This window comes from Alternaria ventricosa, assembly GCF_023758065.1.
Source record: "Alternaria ventricosa strain BMP 2768 chromosome Unknown scaffold_4, whole genome shotgun sequence".
In the NCBI taxonomy this organism is placed as follows: Eukaryota; Fungi; Ascomycota; class Dothideomycetes; order Pleosporales; family Pleosporaceae; genus Alternaria; species Alternaria ventricosa.
Genome location: NW_026055684.1, coordinates 1750800 through 1772049, shown reverse-complemented (window position 1 = coordinate 1772049; position 21250 = coordinate 1750800). Strand labels below are relative to the sequence as shown.

General features: G+C 53.4%; 9 protein-coding genes across 9 annotated transcripts; 3 read left to right on the top strand and 6 right to left on the bottom strand.

Moving 5' to 3' along the window:
• Nucleotides 1-443: 443 nt before the first annotated feature.
• J4E93_003262 (uncharacterized protein) lies at nt 444-2084 on the top strand (the record flags this gene model as incomplete). The annotated part of the gene is given in 2 exon segments (XM_049341202.1): nt 444-448; nt 467-2084. 2 exon segments carry the CDS (start codon nt 444-446, stop codon nt 2082-2084), a joined length of 1623 nt encoding a protein of 540 aa, XP_049202084.1.
• Nucleotides 2085-2458: 374 nt separating this feature from the next.
• J4E93_003261 (uncharacterized protein) lies at nt 2459-4064 on the top strand (the record flags this gene model as incomplete). The annotated part of the gene is made up of 2 exons (XM_049341201.1): nt 2459-3052; nt 3099-4064. 2 exons carry the CDS (start codon nt 2459-2461, stop codon nt 4062-4064), a joined length of 1560 nt encoding a protein of 519 aa, XP_049202083.1.
• Nucleotides 4065-4359: 295 nt separating this feature from the next.
• J4E93_003260 (uncharacterized protein) lies at nt 4360-5571 on the top strand (the record flags this gene model as incomplete). Its single annotated transcript, XM_049341200.1, has 1 exon — nt 4360-5571. The coding sequence occupies one exon, from the start codon at nt 4360-4362 to the stop codon at nt 5569-5571; it is 1212 nt and encodes a 403-aa protein (XP_049202082.1).
• A 75-nt stretch (nt 5572-5646) lies between these two features.
• On the bottom strand, nt 5647-6549 carry J4E93_003259 (uncharacterized protein; the record flags this gene model as incomplete). Its single annotated transcript, XM_049341199.1, has 1 exon — nt 5647-6549. The coding sequence occupies one exon, from the start codon at nt 6547-6549 to the stop codon at nt 5647-5649; it is 903 nt and encodes a 300-aa protein (XP_049202081.1).
• Nucleotides 6550-7164: 615 nt separating this feature from the next.
• Nucleotides 7165-8544, bottom strand: J4E93_003258 (uncharacterized protein; the record flags this gene model as incomplete). Its single annotated transcript, XM_049341198.1, has 1 exon — nt 7165-8544. One exon carries the CDS (start codon nt 8542-8544, stop codon nt 7165-7167), a length of 1380 nt encoding a protein of 459 aa, XP_049202080.1.
• Nucleotides 8545-8973: 429 nt separating this feature from the next.
• Nucleotides 8974-11433, bottom strand: J4E93_003257 (uncharacterized protein; the record flags this gene model as incomplete). The annotated part of the gene is made up of 2 exons (XM_049341197.1): nt 8974-9905; nt 10785-11433. 2 exons carry the CDS (start codon nt 11431-11433, stop codon nt 8974-8976), a joined length of 1581 nt encoding a protein of 526 aa, XP_049202079.1.
• Nucleotides 11434-12305: 872 nt separating this feature from the next.
• On the bottom strand, nt 12306-14349 carry J4E93_003256 (uncharacterized protein; the record flags this gene model as incomplete). Its single annotated transcript, XM_049341196.1, has 4 exons — nt 12306-12905; nt 12959-13999; nt 14052-14270; nt 14323-14349. 4 exons carry the CDS (start codon nt 14347-14349, stop codon nt 12306-12308), a joined length of 1887 nt encoding a protein of 628 aa, XP_049202078.1.
• A 2402-nt stretch (nt 14350-16751) lies between these two features.
• Nucleotides 16752-17552, bottom strand: J4E93_003255 (uncharacterized protein; the record flags this gene model as incomplete). The annotated part of the gene is made up of 1 exon (XM_049341195.1): nt 16752-17552. The coding sequence occupies one exon, from the start codon at nt 17550-17552 to the stop codon at nt 16752-16754; it is 801 nt and encodes a 266-aa protein (XP_049202077.1).
• A 779-nt stretch (nt 17553-18331) lies between these two features.
• Nucleotides 18332-21224, bottom strand: J4E93_003254 (uncharacterized protein; the record flags this gene model as incomplete). The annotated part of the gene is made up of 6 exons (XM_049341194.1): nt 18332-19812; nt 19946-20132; nt 20180-20746; nt 20792-20923; nt 20971-21096; nt 21144-21224. 6 exons carry the CDS (start codon nt 21222-21224, stop codon nt 18332-18334), a joined length of 2574 nt encoding a protein of 857 aa, XP_049202076.1.
• Nucleotides 21225-21250: the final 26 nt, after the last annotated feature.

Below are 21250 nucleotides of genomic sequence, written 5' to 3'. Positions count from 1 at the left end.
CGCAGCCATTGCCGACAGTATTGCCATCTGCAGATTGCGAGTATATACTCAACAACTTTTCTCCAAGATTTCACTCCTCCTCCTTCACTTTCACCACCGCCCCTCCACGACCCTGTTTGCGCGGCGGGGGCGGGTCAAAGCACAAGATCGCTCACGCTCACTGATCAGCTCAATGAAATACGTGCTCACCTTGGGCTAGTCACCGTTTACACCTATACATTTGGCGTTTCTCGCACCTACCCCTCTGGTCTCCGCCGCACTCTCAACTTGTCTTTTCGCAACCAGAACCCGCGACTACATTCAACCCGAACGAAATCGTCGACTTCAAATTGCCCACGCGCACGACATACTACGTAAGGTAAGTTATGACTATACGAAGTGCATGTGAGCCATAGACTGACTTCGTACCTCTATCTCTGCAGACAGCGGACTCGTCCACCGCCATGGGGTACTCACCGCATCCCAGTACTCTACCTCTCTTAAGCGACACCGCTATGTCCCAGAACTCCCAAGGTGGACCGGTCCCCGTCACCGCTGCCCCAACCACAAGTACTCAACCTGATGCTCAAGATCCCGCGGTTGCCGCGCTCGCAGCCAGCTTCAACGCAGTCAGTATAAGTGCTACACCTGATGCTCGAGACCCCAGGATCATCGCGCTCGAGGCCCGCTTCAAAGAAGCCAGCGATCTTGAAGTGTGGGAGCACTGCGTCGGCGGCAGGCGCGTCAAGAACATCCCCGACGAGGCCGACGACCTCGCCAACCATGTCATCGTCATTTGTATTGACTGTGAGCACTGGTCGAACAATACCGACGAGACCACCGAGGTCGGCATCGCTACCTTCGGTCGTCAAGATGTATTGCCCATCGTGGCCACTGGAGACTTCGGCGATCATGGGGAGAACCTGATGAAGAAAGTCCGCTTCTACCTCCTACGCACCATCGAGACGTCCCATCTCCCGAATCAGAATCCAGCATCGCGGGGAGTCGAAGGCAACCGCTTCGGTCAAGGCCGGTTCGTCACCTTCGCCGAGGCGCGTCAGATCCTGACCGACCTGTTTGTACAACCCATCAGTGACGTCCCCCGCCTCAAGGGTTACTTCCCCGATCTCAAGGGTAACTTCCCCATCGTCGTTCTCGGCCACGACGTCGGACACGATCTGAACAACCTCAAGTCCAAGGCTATTGCCTTCGATATGGAGCCAATCGGTACCGTGGTCCGCTACATCGACACCCAGCTGCTGGTTCGTGACAAGGGTTACTGGATGATGCCGAGGAACGAGCAGGTTGGCCTCAGGCGTATGGTCGAATTGTTCTCCTTCGAGCATAGTGATTCCCACACGGCGGCAAACGACGCCGCTCGCACGTTGATCTCCGCATTCCAGATCGTTTTGGGCGGACATAAGTGCAAGAAGTTCGCAAACAAGAGTATGAACCAAGTGGCCGAAGATCTGGAGCGCCATAGTGTGGCGAACTTCGATGACAGCCTTGGTGGCGTTGAGAAGTACTGCTTCAAGTGCGGCACTGTCGGCCACATGAAGCCAGATTGCCAAGCCACGGACCTTCATTGTGACGAGTGCGAAGAGAACAAGTGCAATATCGAGCCAGGCGAGGAACACGTCACCGAGCACTGCATCTGTGTAGCCAACAAGAAAGCGCTCATTCGACGCGAGAAGGACGCTATCGCCCGGGCCCTCAAGAAACCAAAGCCCAGGGGCCCGTCTCGTGGCTACTCCAACTGGGGTCGTCCGATGTCACGTCCTGGCACCACTCGTCCGTCTGGTCCTACCATGAGCTATGACGGTCTCCGACAGTACTTCGACTCCGCTGGTGGACATGGCTCCGCCCCGCCAGGCCCTGGAGGACACCCTTCTGTCAGGGGGTTTGGCGGACATCTCGGCCAAGGCGGCTATGGCAACGCTTCGTTCGGTCGCGGTCGTGGTGGATGCCCTCCACGTGGAGGACACCCTTCTGTCAGGGGGTTTGGCGGACATCTCGGCCAAGGCGGCTATGGCAACGCTTCGTTCGGTCGCGGTCGTGGTGGATGCCCTCCACGTGGAGGACACGGACGACACAACCAGGATTGAGATAGCGATGAGGACCGCACAGGAGTTTCGGCGCTGGATTGGCGGCGCTTTGAACAGGCCGGGAGGATGTTAGTTGCTTTTGGAAGTTCAGTTGACCGTTGAGAACGCCTTAAAGATACCCTGGGTCTAGCATAGATGCGAGCGATATAGGATGAATGTACACTCTTCCGGATACGGTGCTGGTTGCGAGAGATGTGATGCACTGCTGACTAAGACAAAGCAGCAGGCAGCTGCGTCATCGGCGGGCTGTAAGCAGCAACCCTGCCGTGTAGCCGTCAACAACTTTCCACCATGATAACGATAATAGCCCCGCAATGCCTTTCGATGGAGTGCGGTTGACTTTCTAATCCCTAATACTCTGTCGCACAATCGCCATGATCGAAAACACGGTCCCCAAGTACCTGCTCATCAGGTCGTGCATCCTCGGATTCCGCGCCATCACGCCCTTCAGCATCTTTTGGGTCTCTTTCAGCATCGCAGAGCCCCCACATACCGCCTTCCGTCGCTTCCTCCTCACGTGGAGTATCATAGAGACTGCCTTCTGGCTGCTCGTCTACCTGCCCCGCAAGCGCGCGCTTCAAGCCTCTGCGCAACACCCGCCGCCCCTCGAGAAGGAAGAGAGGAAGGAGCTCTTCTGGCGGTGCTGGGATAAGATCCCTCACCCGGAGTACTACGTCAGCCGGTGGTTTCTAGGCGCGAGACCGGGCGAAATACGACGCGAGAATGTGCGCGAGTTCTTCGCGTGGGCGCTGCTAAACCGCGGCACCGAGAGCGATGAGGAGCGGAGGAAGAGGCGGCAGGCGCACCCGGAAGAGACCAATGATGAGGACGACGAGCTGAATGAGTATGCGGATGGCATAGAGACGATGCTTGTGAGGAAGCTGGCGCCTGGCATGGGCAGCGCAAAGAGCTTGCGCCTGACTATCGACCAAGTCAACATGGCGCATCGGCCGTTTCTGTGGTATATGGTATGTCTGCTGTTCTTGAGGATACACATGATACTGACAGCGACAGATTGTAATGCTAGTCGATACCCTTACCGCCGCTCGTCTGCGCTACTACGGCTTCATGCTCTTCCGCACCCACCTTCGCTCCTCGCTGGCCATCTTCCCACCGCGACTCGCCAATTTCACCACGCGCAACATCTCATCCGCGCCTGACCTGAGTTACTGGTACCGACCACATACGTCGAAGACGCGATTACCCATTCTCTTCGTACACGGCATCGGCATTGGCCTGCACCCATACGTCGAGTTCTTGAACGAGATAAACAAGCACGATCCGCTTGCGGCACAAGATGGTCAGGTCGGCATCATTGCTGTGGAGATTATGCCTGTCAGCTTCCGTATCACTGGGGCGATTCCAGACAGAGATGACATTTGTCGCCAGATCAACATGATCTTGGAACGCCATGCTTTTGACAAAGTCGTACTCGCAAGCCACTCTTACGGCTCAGTCATCTCTACCCACCTTCTTCGGGACCCCATCACCGCTGCCAAAATCGGCCCGATGCTCTTCGTTGACCCTGTTACATTCCTGTTACATCTTCCCGATGTGGCGTACAACTTTACCGCGCGTCGACCGAGAGGCGCGAACGAGCATCAACTCTATTACTTCGCTTCGACCGACATGATGGTTGCGCAAACCCTGGCGCGCCAGTTCTTCTGGGCACAAAACATACTGTGGAAGGAGGACCTCAAAGACCGGGACGTAACTGTCAGCCTCGGAGGCAGGGATCTGATAGTTGACACCGAGACCATCGGGAAGTACCTTAATGGTGCTGACCTCAAGGGCGAAGACAGAACCTGGAAGGACTCCGAGTGGAGAGGCCACGGCACAGAGACGATCTGGTGGCCCACTGTAGACCACGCGCAGGTGTTTGAGAGGCAAGACGGTAGGATGAGACTGGTGCACGTTCTCAGAGAGTACGTGAAGCGAAAAGCGGAGGAGGAAGAGGTAGAAGAGTTTCCCGGGCAATAATGCATATCCTTGTACCTGCATTCAGGGTCTTGCCACTTTGTCGCACCATCCCAGTAGATCAACGTCAGCTCCATCGGAAGTTTTAATTTACGTTTGGTTGATGGATACTACGGGAAGCCGTAGTTCATTTTGCGGGGGTCCGTCCGGACGGGCCTGAAGCAACTGGCGAGCCGGCCCCGCCGATCCCGAAACGGCTGTATATACAACGCTTGTATGCGCGACGAGGACATACAAACAAACGGCAACCTGCCGCGGAGATACACTTGCATACTCCTTCGATCAAAATCTCTGCATCATGCCCAACGGAAACTGGATCCTCGGCGACCTCTTCACCAAGGAATACGGACATCGCGGCAGTATTCAGAAACTTTGGGAACAACGTTGGAAGTTCCCCTGTACCAAAGGCGTTTACCCTTTCCACGATGGCAAGTTCGAAGACTTCGAGCCTATCTTCAAGCATCTCATCGACAACAACATTAACGACCCTTACGAGGATGCGTACACCAACGCTTTCTTGCCAACAGCGCAACGCCTAGCGAAGGAAGCTAAGGAGATGGAAAGCAAGGACAAAGAGGCAGCAAAGAAGCTATATCTAAACGCAAACGCTGTATACAGATTAGCCCGATTCCCCTACATCGGCACGGAGCTCAAGAAGAAGGTCTTCGAAGAGCAGAAAGAAGTCTACTTCCGCGGTGCTCAACTATGGGACATCCCCCTCGAAGAAGTCGTAATACCCCACAAACAAGCCTCCAACGGTGACGGCACCTCAATCCCCCTCTACATCCGCAAACCCACCGGCTCCGGTCCCTTCCCCACCGTCCTCCTCATCACGGGTCTAGACGGCCACCGCCCGGACAACACAGAACGCACCCAAGAGCACCTAAACCGCGGCTGGGCAACCGTAATCTGCGACATACCCGGCACAACCGTCGACTGCCCCGCCAACAAGCGCGACCCGCTCTCCCCAGACCGGCTCTTCACCAGCATCCTAGACTGGATCCGCGAAACGCCTTATCTGAACGAGAAGAAGGTCATCGCATGGGGTCTCTCAGCCGGCGGCTACTACGCCATCCGCCTCGCGCACACACACCGCACCCAACTCCTCGGCAGCGTCGGCCACGGCGCCGGAACACACCACTACATCGGCTCGGAATGGCTCTCGCAGATCTCCAAACACGAATACCCGTTCGGTCTCGAGGAAGCGTATATCCAGAAATACGGCTATTCGTCCTTTGACGAGATGAAAGAGAAATGCCAAGACGAATTTTCGCTCGTGAGTGGGAAGGGCGATGGCGTGGCTGTTGTAGGGCAAGGGATGAGCAGCTGTAGGTTGTTGCTTGTGAATGGTATGTTGGATGGGTGTATGCCGGTGGAGGATAGTATGTTGCTGGCGGAGTATGGGAGTCCAAAGGAGATGCGGTTTATGCAGGGGAGGTTGCATATGGGGTATCCGGAGGCGAATGAGACTGTTTATCCGTGGATGGAGGGGGTCATGGGGGCTGTTTAGAGGAGGTAGTTACTTCGAAGGTGATATTCCCCCTGCTATAGTACTAGTCGGCCTTGAAATGAACCTAGATACATTTCAGGGATATATGCTGTCCATGGTCTCCATGGACGCCGATGCAATGCCTTTGAAGAGACTCCCAATATCGTCCGAGTGTTTCAAGCGCACGGTCTTGAGCTTCATGAGAGGCGTTGGTTGGTGGAACAGATTGGCGAGCAGGGCGTCTGCCCGCCCCCAGAGCTCCAACTGGAGACCTTCCAACGCTGGCGCGATGTGGAAGGCTTGTTTACAGCGGGAATTTGATGAAGGGCCACCGCCTGAACTATGAACCTCTGCTTTTCGAAGCAAGCTGAGACCCACATTGTCTCCTTGTCTTGTTCGGTCGAGATTGTAGGTCACCAGGGTCCTGTATTGAGATAGAACTCCAGTAATGGAGATCCGTACCGAAGTAATAGCCAGTTGCGCGTAGGAAATCATTGCTCCAGCGACTGTGGTGGCCAATCGTGTATTGCGCTGCGCTGAACTATCGTAATAGTCGTAGATGGCGAAACTATCCAGAGATAGATGACCTTCCTTCAGTATGGTCATGAACTTGGTAACGACAATCCTGTCCACTCCCAGCACGCCTGCTTCCTTGCGCGGCCAGATGCGATACGCGTCTCTAGTATTCTCTCGCTCTTGATCTCGATTTTTGATACCCAAGTCAGTACCATAATCGCCATAAGGTACAAGTCTGGTAACCTTCTCTTCGTCGTCCTGAATTCGGATGGCTTTGACGTATTTCGCTAGCCGCCCACCTGGAGCGATGACGTTGATTTTCTCGATGTCGGATCTCATGAGGTTGGTCTGGAACGTGGAGAAGAAGCGCTCGCCGACTATGCGTAGAGTTTTTGCGTCTGCATGTTTACAAGACAAGCGGAAATACAGAAGGTCTGTATCGCTCAAGTACTCCGCGCAGGCTTCGATGAGCTCCGTGGGCATGTCGTGAAAGGTGAGAGAAGGCATATCCGCGTCATGCCAGCGTCGTAAACATGGGAGCAGATGTACGAGGTAATACGGGGTTGCAGAGCAGCTGAAAGCTCGTCGGTACCAGTAATGAGGAATCAAAGAACAAAAAGAGCTAGAGTGGGATCATCACTTGAAAAGTGTACAGAAGTGGTCGGAATGGAAGGTGCTACATTCATAGAGTACATGCCAGATTTAAAAGGAAAGCGTTAAGGCAGCGACGAGGGGATGCTCGTTTGCTTCTCACATCACCGCTTCGACGCTGTGCGACATCACTGACCTCGGAAGACAGGCACGCTGCACCTTCCCGCCCAACAAGACATGGTTCGCAGCGAGGAAAAGACCTGGCGAATTGGGTCGCACAGCTACTTTCGGTCGACCCAGTATCTACATGCAATGCAGACGCATCGACGATGACCCATGCACTCATAGATGAGCTGTTTCCGCCTTCCTCAACTCGCAGAAACAATGCGCAAGAGATACCTGGACAGTTACATCCCAAATTTGAACACCCTACATGCAGCAAATCATCACATGTATGCAATTAAGACACGCGTTTTAAGGATTTTTTAATACTATTTTCTCATATTTCTACCTCCGCCACGCACAATCCCCCGTCTTATGCCCATAGGCATTCTCATTACAATACCGTCTCGGATCTGTACTCTCAATACAAAACTCACACGGCACAGCATTAGGACTACTCGAGCGCTTCGACCCACCCTGTCCATAGCCCATACTACCCTGTTTCTTGATCAGCGCAGCCTGCTTAATCACGTATACGCATTTTTGCGAATTATGTGTACACGCCATGTGGCGCGTCAGGGGATCTTTGTCGCAGTGTTCACAGTGCCAGACGCTCACGCGGCAATACGGTGCGGTGTGGTGATGGGAATCGCATTTCTCACAGAAACGCGTTACGCCGTAGCCGCAGCCTTCTTTGATGGCGGTTTGGCCCGCGTCGTGGAGTTGCGCTTTGAGGTCTACATAGTGGAGTTTGTTGAGCGGGGTTTCAGGGGGTGGACAAAGCATGAGGAAGGCGGCGATCATGGTGCATACAATGTCGTTGCCGGCGTTGTGAAGGTATGGCTCTTTGATGTCGTATCCGGCGAGGAGGTGTGCGAGGCGTATCTTGCGGGATGGATTTACAAGGCCGTGTTCTACGGCCAGCACTTGTGTGTCGATTGTTGCGACGATAGTGCCGAGTTCTTCAAGGTCGAGACCAAAGCGCGATTTTATGACTTCGTAGTCGTTTGAGACAGCGTGGCCTACGAAGATTATTGGACGAAGATTGCCGTACATGTCTCGGCGAGTGAAAACGCTGCGCAGCATTTCTTTCGCTTCGTTCACGCTGACAAAGGTTGTGCTGCCGAACTGAAAGGCATCTGGATGCCCTTCGCACAGGTCTTTGTTGGTGAGGTGTGCGTGTGGTTTGATGCGCACGTGGTAGTTGTCCATGCTGGTGAGAATACTCCATGGTGATGAGGAAAATGGTTGTGGCACGGAACGCGGATCGAGAACAGATATTCCGAGTTCCGTGATGAAATGGTCATCGTGCTCGTACCACTCGGCATCAGAGGCCACGATAATAGCGTCTTGGAGTGCTGCGGCTGCAGCGGCACTGCCAAGCGGGATTTCGCTCCCAGATCTCTTCATCCAATGCTGGAGGATAGCTGACTGCGTGAGACCTTGGCGTAATTCGGCTTCGATGAGAGATTTCAACTCTCGTGGTGAGACTGGATGAGACATGTCTGACAAAAGTGTGTTGTGCGTGAAATCTGACCACCAAGTAGGTATTGAGCTTGGTGCGTAGGAGTGTTCAGCAGTCGAAATGGAGGGAAGAGCAGGAAAGTCTTTCAAATAGGCTGAAACCGCCGTTGTGTAGTCATAGGCGAAATCTGAGTAGTGAATGGCGTTGTAGAGCTGATCCGCTTCGAATCCGGTTGAGGTTTGAATCATGGTAAGAGTCATGATGTCTGAGTTTCGGTAGTTGCTGCAATAGTTTAATTGTAGAGTATGATTGGAAACAGGAAGTGGGTTGTAGAGATGAGATGAGAGTGGGAAGCCAAGCGCAATATATACATACTGGAACTGAAAACGTGATCTTGATGCCTGAAGGCGGCAGACTTTCGGTACCATGGTTGCACACTTCGACCACGGCTTTCGCAACGTATACCACCAATAAGGCATCTACGCTTGTAAGCAGTACCGCGACGTTGCAACAATATTCCCAAATAATTCTTACATATCTGTTTGCCTAGTAGTGAGTGGGCGCCGAGCGAGGTGAGTAGTGTGGCACAGCCAATAGACACACCCCTGACTAACTGTTGCAATGAGAAAGACTGGAGGACGGAGCGATGCGATGAATTACTGCAACCTAGGTCTGATTCAAAACATATATCAGAACACGTCGCAGCCATAGCGCTCGGCTGCTATCTGCGACCTCGTGATCTTGACGACGCGCTCCATTCCGAGATCGCGCCATACTTCAGAACCAATTGAAATAGGCGAAATACTTTCCTCGACGCCATCCAGGGGTTGTTTGTAGCGCTCCGAGATTTCGTCATCTCCCACCTCGTAGTCGTCGGAGTCATCGCTGAGCTCCCACCCTTCTAGATCCACGTCTATGAGAAACCAGCCGTCGGATTGAGAATAGCAAGCCTCCTTGAAGAAGTACCTGAGAATGTCTAGTTCTCCCTTCTTGAGCATATTGCATAAGCCACTGAAAGCATTGTTGAGATTGCTCCTCATCTCTTCCCACGTGCTTGGTATCTCAAGAGCTACTGTTCGCAGGTTGGGATAATGCTCTTTGATCAAGTTTGACATGAACGATCCGCCCTTTTCCTCGTCGGTTTGCAAGAGTGCTATCGAAAATTCGTTTTCGATATCCATCAAACTTTTCGTGATGATCAAACTATGAAGACTCTTCTTCAAGACCTCCGGTAGGATTCGCAGGAAGAACATGGTATCCGCGGTAGTGTTCTCCAGAACGACTTGACTGCGAGACCAAAGGTACTGGAAAGCCTTGGTGGGTTTAATGATCCGATGGCAGTGTATGTTGGATCGCGCGACTTCGTTGTAGTAATTGATCCATCCTCGTTTATTGGCCTGCAGTACCCTCTCCGCCTCTCGATTCACTTCCTTGGAAACAAGAAGTAGTGGCGTCGACATGAAGATTTTGTACGTGAGTATCACATCTTGGCGGTCAGAGAAAACGCCTGAGCGCCCATTAGGATCATGCCAAAACACTTCGTAAAGCTCGTCGGGAACTGGCTGATCCTCATCAGCCACTTCCGGTGTGTACATCATATCGAGAATCATCAGCCAATCTTCTGTGGGAGGGTCAGTCCTGACGTGAGTTACACCCGAGCCTGCGTACCTTTGCTAGAATCCGTATCCGGCAGGTTGTAACCCTGGTTTTGTTCCCATTGATCTTCACGGTTCGTATGCCGAAAGATCGCTCTTGGCTCAAGCGAATAATCATAGATCATATCGCGAAGTTCTTGCGGTAGGTCATGCAGACGAAAACTGCATGTTGTTAGCTTTAGAAGCGCGACGCGTACGGCGGAGAGTTCTAACACGTCTAGATGTGCGGCGGCATCACCATGCCCAGACCGCGATGCTTCCGCTGTCTCTTCACGCATTGCTGTTGGTGTGTGTAAAACCGGGCTTCGGTATTGCGCTTGCGAACACAACGGAAGAGGAGCCCTCGGGGAAGGAGGGGATGGCACTAGCGCGACGCGCCGAGACGCGTCTCGCGAACGCTCGGACCTCTTCTTGTTCCATCGCTCGAGCCTTGCGAGTCTTTTCACAAGTAGCATACACGGTCACACAGCTCCAAGAATTGCGCGTACTTTAGAACTTTGAATCTTTGCATGCTTTTGTGTCCTTACTACTACTACGGGGATCCACTATACGCCTGAGTTCGTCGAGACTACGACCAACGCCTGGACTGTGTGCTGACGACCAAGAAGACGATCGGGAGCCTTGCTAAGATGTATCGCAGCCGCTGTACTAGGCTATTGCCTGCGATCTCGTGATCTTGACAACACGGCAGGCCCGCAAGTCGCGCCATAGTTGAGACACCAGTGAGGTAGGGGATATGGGTTCCTCAACCCCAGTCAGTAATGGCCGATCCTCCTCTTCTGTCCCTTCATAATCGCATCCCTCTAGTGTTATGTGTCTAAAAAAGATGGAATCTGTCTCCCTACGTACATCTACGCCGTTCTCGTAGTTTTTGTAATAGAATCTCACGGTGTCCAAACGGCCGTTCTTGAGCATCTCGCACAGATAGTCCGAAGCCTCATTCCAATTCATTTCCATGACTTCGCACACGTCTGGTACCTCGATCGCCACCGTCCGTAAGTTGGGGAAATTTTCTGAGATCCAGTTTGTGAATAAGGCCCCACCTCTTGACTGCTCTTTGGTCCACCGCGAGTATGCAATAACACTTAGGAAATCATAAGGGAGTACCAGCCGGCGAACGCAATATTTCAGCGAGTCTGGAAGATCTTTCAGGAAGAATATGGACTTGCCGTAGTCGTGCAGGAGGACGAACTCGCAGCTGGCCCAGAGATCAATGAGAGCTGCGCTTGGTGATGCGATGCGGTGTAAATATATGGACGCCAACAGAAGTCTCTCATAGTATTTCTTGGTGATGGTTAGTACCTTCGTGACTTCCTCATTGGTAGCCTTAGACACAGCGAGTAAAGGCGTCGCTATCAAGATCTTGAACGCTAAGACGGCGGTGTTTCCATCATCACGCGGGCTACCCGCGATCGACAAGTTGGGATCCTGCAAGTACTTGTCTCCTTCTAAATCTTCTTCGAAGCTGTCGGATCGATCGTCATCATCTTGCATATCTTCTGTAATTGCATCAACACCAGGAGCGCCGATCTAGCATGTTTCATACCTGGATGCAGCTCGAGATTGGGCAAGTGGTAAGTAGACGGCCGGTATTGGTCGTACAAGCAACTGTGCCAGAGAGTCACCCTCGGCTCTAGCGCATACTCGTAGATATAATTGCGAAGCTCTAGTGGAAGGTCTTGCAATCGGAAGCTATTGCTGTCAGTTTTAGCAACGCAGAAGTCAGACATCAAGGGTGCCTACATTTCCAGATGCGCGGCAACTTCATCGTGGGAAGTTGGCAGTTCACTAGTCGACATTTGAGGCTTTGCGATCGTGGTAAAGACTGTTCCATATGAATCGGAAGATGAGGGTTAGTGCTGTGTAGATGTGAGAGAGATCCGAAGGGGCTACCTAGGTGTTGAGGGGCATTTTAGGGCGACGCGCTACGACGCGTTTCAGAATGATGCGACAACTCCTCTGTGTCGCAACGACTACTGACACTCTTAGCGTTTCGTGGAGAACGAATCCCTTCCTTGTATGGTAAGATTCTTATTTGTAGAGTATGGTATGTAGATGGACAGGATCTGATCGGGCATAACATGAATGCCAAGAGTGTCATGGATTATTGCAACCCGGTTGACGCAGTCATCGTCTATATGGTTACATCACGAGAAGGTAGCGAATTAATTCGTTTGAAGTGAATGTTTGGCATTAAAGTAAGTAAACTAGCCATGACCAGTAGCCGACGCATCCAGCGATCAGCACATAACACATAACTAGCGTCCTAAGCGCGGTAACCAATAGGTTTGAGGGGTATATCGTTCAACGGTGATTCGATGAGCGAATCACAACATCATGCATCAACACATCGCGATGTAAACCGCTTACATCTTCTCTTGAGCGACAAGGCTAGCGCGCCTCTCCTCGTTGACGCTCTGGCGCCTCTCTATGTCAGCAGCCTGGGCCTCCGTGCCGAGGTGACCGGTGGGCAGCAGGTTGAGCTGGTCTTCGTTCTTGTCCATGTTCCGGTAGGCGAAGTGGAAGGCGATACCGGTGACGAAGGAGATGATGGCTACACTTCCGTAGTTCCAGACGATGTGGGGATCGGCGGTAAGAGGAGTGAAAGCCTGGGCGAGGGCGGCAGAGAAGGCGGTCGTGAAGAGCTGGACGGACTGAACGAGCGACCTCATGTTCTTGGGAGCCTTGGTAAAGGCGTACTCGAGAGTGGTGACGGAGGCGAAGATCTCGGAGATGGCAATGAGGACGTAGACACCGGTAACAGCCCAGACAGTGATGTCGGTCTTGTACTCAGGGTCCTTGGTCTCGTAGTAGCCGGAGGTCTTGTAGATGTAGTGTTGAAGAACCGCTGCCCAGACCATGGCGAAAGCTCCGAGGATGAAACCAGCGGTGATCTTCTTGATCGGAGTGAAGCGGATACCTCGCTTGCGGAGGAAGGGGTAAACGAGAGAGTCCATGATAGGCACCTATAGTACGATTAGCATTCGTTCTGGGCGTTGGACCATTGGACAGTACTTACGATGATGATGATAGCGATGGGGTCCAAGTTGGAGAGAATGTCGTTGGGGACGCCGCCGAGCTTCATGGTGGCGCACATCTGGGTCAGGTTGGAGTCCATCTGGCGGTATGCAAGCCAGAAGATAGGCACCCAGAAGAACACGGAGCAGGCAGCGAAACCACGAGCAACCTCATCAACCCAGGCGTCATCAAAGTTGTACCACTTGGGTGCGGCGGAGCCAAGGACGGAAGGCTTGACAGCGGTCCACATGTTGCCGTCGTTCCAGTTTTTCCAAGTCTTAACGGGGTTGATGCTCATTCCGCGTCCAAGAGCCTTGAAGAGAAGCTTGAAAGCAGGGCCCATAACGTTACCGCTCGGGGGACGGAGGATGTAGAACTTCTTGCAGAAGATCAAGACGGGGAGAGCGATGATGAACATGACGGTGGGGATCAGGTACGCGAGCCAGAAACCGACGTATCGCTCAGCGTAAACCATGCTGATTTGACCGACCAGAGCACCGATGTTGATGAAGAAGTAGAACCAGTTGTAGATACGGGTGACAGTGACAGCAGGGTCGACAATGACGCGCTCAGTACCGCGTGTTTCAACGCGCATCTTCTCCTGAGGAACTTGTTCGGCGATAAGAGGGGCAATGTTGGGCTTGAAAGTTCCAGTTCCAAGACCCATGATGATGAGACCGAGGATAAAAACGCCGAGGGCAGTGTTGGAGTTCTCCAAGACAGATGGCGCAGCTGAGGCGACGAGGATCAAGTGACCAATCTCAGCGACCAAGACGGAGTACAGAATAGTCTTGAAACGACCAAGGTAGGTGTCGGCGATCCAGGCTCCGAGGAGCGGGCAGACGTAGACCCAGAAGGCGTTGAATGTAGTCAAACTGAAAGCGACCTGCTTGCCCATGTTGAGGGCACCGGGTTGAGCCTCAGCATCATCTGGGTTGAGCGCGGCTCCAGTGGGCGTAGTGAGCGGCTTAGCGATGTAGTTGGAGTATACAGCAACGGTTCCGTAGTAACTCATACGCTCGACAAGCTCAACGAAAGCGATCTGAAGTCAAGTCAGTGTTTGTCTCACGTGCTCTGCGAGTGCGATTGCGTACGGTGAAGATCTTCCATGGGATCCTAGCGGGCACACGGCGAAGCGTGGCGAGCTCCTCATCGGTGGGAAAGTCATCGGCCTCGTTGAGGTAGCTGTCCTGGAGCGTGGCCTTGCCCTCGGAGTGGAGGTAGGCGGGCGCAGAGGTTGTGTGCATCTCGGGGTGCTTGCGCGTGGGGTCACCAGAAGCGTCAATAAGAGCGGGGTCCAAGCCGACAGCTTGCTGTAAGGGTTGTTAGCTGGCGTGTAACACAGCTTGAGGAGAGTATACTCACGACTTCACCGGCGTCACCAACAGGCATGATGGGCGTGCACCTAGGTCGTTTGACAATGAAGGTGGACCGTGGTTGAGTGACTGGGAAAGCAGCCAGGTGATTGTTTATGGGGTGCGGCGAGGAGAAGAGAGACCCTGACGAGTAAAGAGAATGGGGTGGTGGTGCATTTAATTTGAGCACGCGAATCACGGGTCCGACGTCGTGCTCTACAGCTTCAGGCCCGATAAGGAAGGCGCGCACACCGACACAGGGATAGGCACCGTATCGACTCCTTCACGACCGTCTGTCCATCAGCAAACGCATTGCCACCGCGGCTGTTGTGCCCGGAAAGGCATTCGGCGCGTGCGCGATAGGTGCTGCACGATGCTCTTTTCGCACCGCATCGCCGAGGCGTCCTGGGCTACTCAAGCCTCGCCAAGTTGCTAACCACCACTGGCAAGCAGCGAGACAAGAAGAGCTTGCTGGTTCCAAGATAACAATTACCTGTGGCGCCCCAGTCGCATGCCATCGACTAACCTCCTGCCTAAAGCAGGTGGTCGCGGGGTAGCGATAGTCGTCCCCAAGAAATGCCCAGAGCCACTAGCTCGCGCCTCCAACGACTCCGGTCTTGGAGGCCCAGCCCATGGCCCATGCATTCTTCAATCGCGGTATCTGGTATCAGCGACCTTGCTCTTTTCGACCGCAAACGCGGTTATCTGCGGGTGATAGCGTTGGTATAGCGTCGATACAAACGTTCTGGAAGACGACCGCAGCGATTGATTCGAGCAAGACATCAGGGAGGCTGGCGGGATGCAGGCCAGACGTTCCCACCAACAACCACGCTGTGGGGCCGCCTGCAGATAGACAAGATAATGGCTCGAAGCTTGGGATACGGACAACGGCTTAGCCAATCGCGCCATACAGCCAAGACCTCCTCCGAACGCTACCATTCGCTCCTCCGAGGGCCATGCTGCCAGGGCTATCGTCGAGGCGGGTCTCCCGAATGTTCTCTGCGTTGCCCAAGACCTGGGCAACGGACCCCGATCGTATTTGCGGCCACGGTAATTGCACGCTCAGGGGACGGACATGCGACATGCGACACCACGACGCCGGGTACCGGCATCAAGAATTTCGAGCGACAAGACAAGCCTCGGCCAGCGGATATGAAGACGCCGTGGCAGCGGTTGAGGCTTCCTGCCCAGACGCGGTATGCAAGGGCTTATTCACGCCACCCTTTGAGATACGGGCTCAGTGGTGTGCGGTAATCATACGGCGCGCTGGAGTGGTGTCGCGCCTATCCTCGACGGACCTGGTCAGATGCGCGGTCCTTTTTTCGCAAATAGAGCGTATCGACGGTGATGAGGTTGATAGGGTAAAAGACGGGGATTGGGGGAACTCAAGATCGACACGTCGCCTAAATTAAGCTTGATGAAGACCTCGGCCGGCAAGCGCGACGCCGCACGTGAGCAGGAACTCTACCGTTACGGTTCCGGCTTTATTGAAACGCCTCGCCACGCCAGAACCACGGATAAGCGTCAGCGGTGTTGGCAGTTGGTCCCAAGCTTTGTGCCGTCGCTTCTATGACGCGACGCTGAGCTTGTTGATTTTGTTAACACGCACTTGCATGTTATTGCCAGGGCTCTCTACATCTGTTAAGAGGCGGGCTCAGCCGAGACATAGTCAGCACCGTATACCGACTCCAGGGCTACCTTGGTGCAAAACGGCTAAAGCCTGCTAGGAGGACACGAGGAGTAGTGCATGGTCCGTTTATCGACTACGCTGGTACTTTCCATGTGCTCGGTACCACGCGCATGTCAGAGCGCTGAGTCTAGCCAAGGCCACGGTGAGGTAACAGAAAGGTTCGCACCTTCCCAACGCTGAGGTAGTAGCCACGGCTGAATCCCGCCCCGTCTGACCCCGCCGCCTGTCGCTTCCCCATCCGTTCTCAAACTCGACAATCTCCACCATCAGCGCCGGATCTTCGTATACATGTGTTGCAGCACATGGCACGCCTAATGACAATTCTTAATTCCCACGTAACGCCAAGTAGATGATCAGACATTGGGATTCCTTGACTCCAGTCTTTACTGGCAGCAAGAGCGGCCTGAGCAACCTGCAACGTCTCCCAGCGGAGATCACTGGCTCACTTGACAATATACACTAGTCGCTCCATGTGTTGTCTCGCCAGGAACCAGTACAGGAAAGTACTCTTGAGCGTACGACTATCACGCGGCACCAACACGACTAATACCTTTTGGTACAATTTGCTGACATACAAGTCACACGAGTACTTGCACTGGGCAGTGTTGAAGAAGATATACTGCACATGTTGCATGAAGTTTACCGATTGGATCTCTCTGCATCTCCAACACGCAGTACATTCCGCTTCCTATCTTCCACCACCACTTTCCACATCAACAAAAACGACCCACTCGGAAATACCCACCAGCTCAAAACACCCTCCCATTCTCCTGCAGCGCCCTCACCCTCTCGGGCGTAACAACACTCAAACTAACCGCCCCACCGATAACAATGCCCAACAACAAAACCACAAACAACCACAACACCTCCACCCTCCCATCCCCATCCTTCCTGCCCCTCCCCCCAGGCGCATACGGCCCCACCATCTTCTTCAACGGCTGCACCCCATTCCTCTGCGCGAACTCATACCCCCTCTTCATACCAGGTAACCCATCGATACTAAGCTGGCTCTTCCACGCCCAGTAGTAGTCCATCGATTCTTTCTCGTCGCCAGCTTGGTATTTGGCATCTTTCTTTCTAAAGTGTTCGTTCAGAATGTCGCGATGGCCGACGAAATCGTAGTAGGGGACGCTGAAACCGCAGGAAGTGCCGCATTGGTGCACATCTACCATGATGATGCTGCGGGAACCGGGGATAGTTTCGACCTTGTGCTCAGAAATAAAAGCTTCGTATTCTGGGGTTCCGTTCTCGATGGCGCGGCCTTGGCCCCATATACGCACGATTTTTGGGGGGCCGGTGAAGGCCATGAACATGACGCAAATACGACCATTACCTGGCTCGTGCAGATGCGCATGTGTTTCTACTCCGCTGCCGGTGAGATCCATGTACCAAAACGTTCGTTCGTTCAGGACGCCGAAGTTCTGACCTCCTTTTGGGGAAATGTTGATGTGGCCGTCGCCGGAGAGAGGTGCGGTGCCTACCCAGAGCATTTGCTGCTCTTTAATCCATGTGATGAGGCTGTCTGGTATGGTTTCGTAGAAGACGCCCATTTTGGCGGTGGGATGGGATGGGATGGGATGGGCGAGCGGGTTTGGGTGGGATTGAAGGTGGTGGATGGATGGCGGGCTTATTTGCTATTAGGGTTTGGAGGTATCAGGGTAGCGAATGGGTCTTCTTGATCGCGATGGTGATGCTGGTGTAAAGGTTGATAGGGAATGAATGTCCAGCAGCCGAGAGATCCGCAACCTTCAGCTTGAACAACAGGTACCGTCCACGAACAACCCTCTAGCAATGCCGTGAGACCTGACCTTATCTCACCCTCCCTATGAATCACAGATGTTCCAATTCAACAGACCAACCGTACGACAGTATCAATCCGCGGCCGGTATCGGCGTTGCGCAAGCCTGCTGGTCTATGCTGCGTTCGAGTTGCCTTTGCACAGACTAAGTTTTTCGTGCTCGCTTCAGCCTGTTGATCATCAGATGTTTCTTCATGCAAGTGGTGATGTATGGAGATGCAGGTATCCGAAGGGTTCGGCTAGTGGGTAGCTGCAGCGGGGTATGCGATTGGGGTAAGCCGAGGGTCTTGGAGCTTTGACGTTGCATGATTGGTTTATTGGGATGTACAGTTTGATAAGCTATGTATGCAGAAGGTACATAGAAGTGTGCAAAACATGGTTTGCATGATGCATACGTAGCATGGCGCCGCAGAGACACGGCCGTGGTTTACCACACTCGAGGGTATAGATGTTTACACGGTACAACCAACATCAGCCTTCCAAACTCGAACCTGTTCCTTGCTCTCCAAACGTACATTCCGATTAGAGTCATCATTTCTTCGGCAGCTCCCGAAACACCTCCTTGAAGATCTTCTTGCTATTGTACAAGTTCACTAACCTCAGGCGCTCGTTGTCCAAATGCGCGCTATCACTTGCTTGGCCGCACGGCAGATGCGCGGCTGGAGCGTTGAACTCTTTCTCCAAGAATCGTATACTGGGGATAGAGCCACCTTCCCGGATGTACAGAGGCTTACGAGACGCTGCTTCGCTTCGAGTGTGGTCCGGCGTCGAAGTGCCAGATGATGGGACAGGTCCTGCAAGAGCGGGGTCGGATGAGTTGGCCAGTGTGTTAGATGTCGCTGGTGCAGGCTTGTCTTTTGTAGTAGGTGTTGAAGGCTCGGCGGCTGCTCGCGATAATGGCGAGAAGTAGTCGGGCGGCTGAACTACAGACATGCTCTCTCTTCTCTGTCCAAGCGTTGGACCCCATACTGACATGATGGCGCGCTCAAGCGTCTGGAAGATCTCGTTGTTGAAATCACCAAGCCACGGCTCGGCTTGGTGGTCAATGGTTACCTTGAGCTGGTTCTTTGAGTCAAGATCTTCGAACTCAGATTGCATGAAGGACTTGAGACTGTCTGCTACATGGCCCGCTTCTTGGTTGGGCACCAGCCGTATAGAAAGGGCAGCCTTAGCAAGGCGTGGGATGATAGTCGAGTTATCGGGACCAGAAGTCTGGAAGCGATGGATGGTGAGTGAAGCCTCTCGCCATCTACGCATCAGTGACTGTGCTAGTTCTCTTGCGTCGCCAAGATCTGGGTTACCACGTAATAGTGTCTCTGTAATCTCAGTGTAGAGCTCCTCTTCATCCACTGTCAAAGGTAAAATAGGGTCGTAGAAACCTGGGATTTGAACCTTGCCGTGTCGTGCAGTCAATCGCGATAGCAGCATGACAAGGTCTTTGAGCGGTTCGTCTAGCAAAGCACTTCCATCCACACCACTGTGCAAGTCAGGATGCTTGCTCTCAATCTGCACAGTAGCATGTATGACTCCTCGGAGTCCGTAAGTCAGGCATGGTACGTGGTCGTCGAGCCAATAACTGTTGGCCAGTAGGATCCAGTCAACATCACCAATGAGATCTTTCCTGGCCTGCACAGCCTTTTCAAATCCGCGAGAGCCACTCTCCTCTTCACCTTCAATGAGAAAGATGATGTCGGAGTCCAGACGCTGCTCGTTTGCAAGTTCATGAGCCGCGTAGATGGCAGCCATAATCGGGCCTTTGTTGTCAGACGTCCCGCGACCATACAAATAGCCTCCCTCACCCGTCAGCTCGAAAGGATCGTGTTTCCATTTGCGGTGTTCGTTCTCTGCAGGGATAACATCGTAGTGTCCGTAGAACAGAATTTTCTTGCGTGAGGCCGCTGTAGCCGGGTTGCCGCGGAATTTTGCAAACACAATTGGGTTGTACTCGCTTGTGTTGATCATCTCGGTAACAGCGCCAAAATTCTGGAAGACGGAACGCAAGTAAGACGCCCCTCTACGACAGTCAGCGCGATATTTGGGCAGCGATGACACGGTCCGAAAAGACACGAACTGTCTCAATGACTCCACCATGAGATCTGCACAACGCATTAGTTGGGCAAATCAAAGTTTCGGATGTGTACAAACCGTTGTTACTTCTGCGTGAGACGGCGTTGGGCTCCGCACAATCTCTGACTTCCCAGATAACCACAGTATTGTCATTGCCGCCGGTAACGAGGGTGGGCTTATCGTTGTATCTGGTAAACGCGGAAGCGAGAATTAGGCCGTCGTGTGCCTTGAAGGTCGTGATGGTTTCGTAATGCTCGTTGAATTTCTATCTATGTTAGTAATGGTTCTTACAAAGCAGTAAAGGATACTCACCTGCATTACACCAGTTTTACCACCAGCGTACAGAACACCGGCACCCAATGTCAGGGTATGAACATCACCGGTAGTTGCTTTCAGACTTCGCACTAGCTGTCGGGTTTCAAGATCCCACACGTTGACCTCGCCGTCGAAGCGCCCACTGTACAGGAAGGAGCCCTCTCTGGCGAGTGAAAGTATGGATTCACCTTCTTCCCTTCCATCTTCCAATGTGTAGAGGCTTGTGATGGCACCACGCTGTGTGGGGTCTATGCGCCACAGCAGGATACGCCCGTCTCCTCCACCCGAGACCAGAATCTCCTCGGATGGTGCCTCCGGTATGATCCCGCTGCCCAGGAGCATGCAATGTACGTATCCGTAGTGGGCGAATTGGCAGATGTCATGGCTGTCGATTTGCAGTTCTTGCCCGCCTACTGCGTCGCGTGGTCTCGCATCTGCCCCGCTGGGCTTCGGGGTTTGCGCGCCGCCAGGCCCTAGGGAGTCGAAGAATTTGTTCTTTCGCTCTGCAGGATGCGATGACAGACTCGGGGCCGGTCTAGTGTCTTTCTCTTTCAAATCGTACCACTGCTACTGTCAGCCCATGACTTTCTGTTCAGTCTTGTTTCCTACTTGTATGCTTGTGTTCTGGGCTCCGAGGTAGACGGTGCGATGTTGGGAAGAGTACGCGACGCAGAAGATGTCTCCGATATCGTATGGCGACCAGAGCGCGTAGAGGTGTCTGAAGGTTGACGTGCACCAGACCTAACAACTCAGCATACACCGACGATGGACGTTCCAGACTCTCTCACATTGACGATCGGATCTGCTGCACTCGAGAACAGCCACTTGCGGTCATGCGACAGACACAAGCCGAGCACGCTGCCCTTGTGCGCATGTATGACACTGCGCCGCTCGTAGGTATCGAGGCTGAACACCTGCACGTCATAAGCCTGGAGCCTCTGGCGCTCGCTTAGACACGTACTAGGATCTCCCCGCCCTGTGTTCCAGCGAAGATGTACTGTGATGACACTGCTAACGCGAGGATCGATTTGTCGTGCTTCATTCGATGCGCGAGGGCCGGCGTTCGAT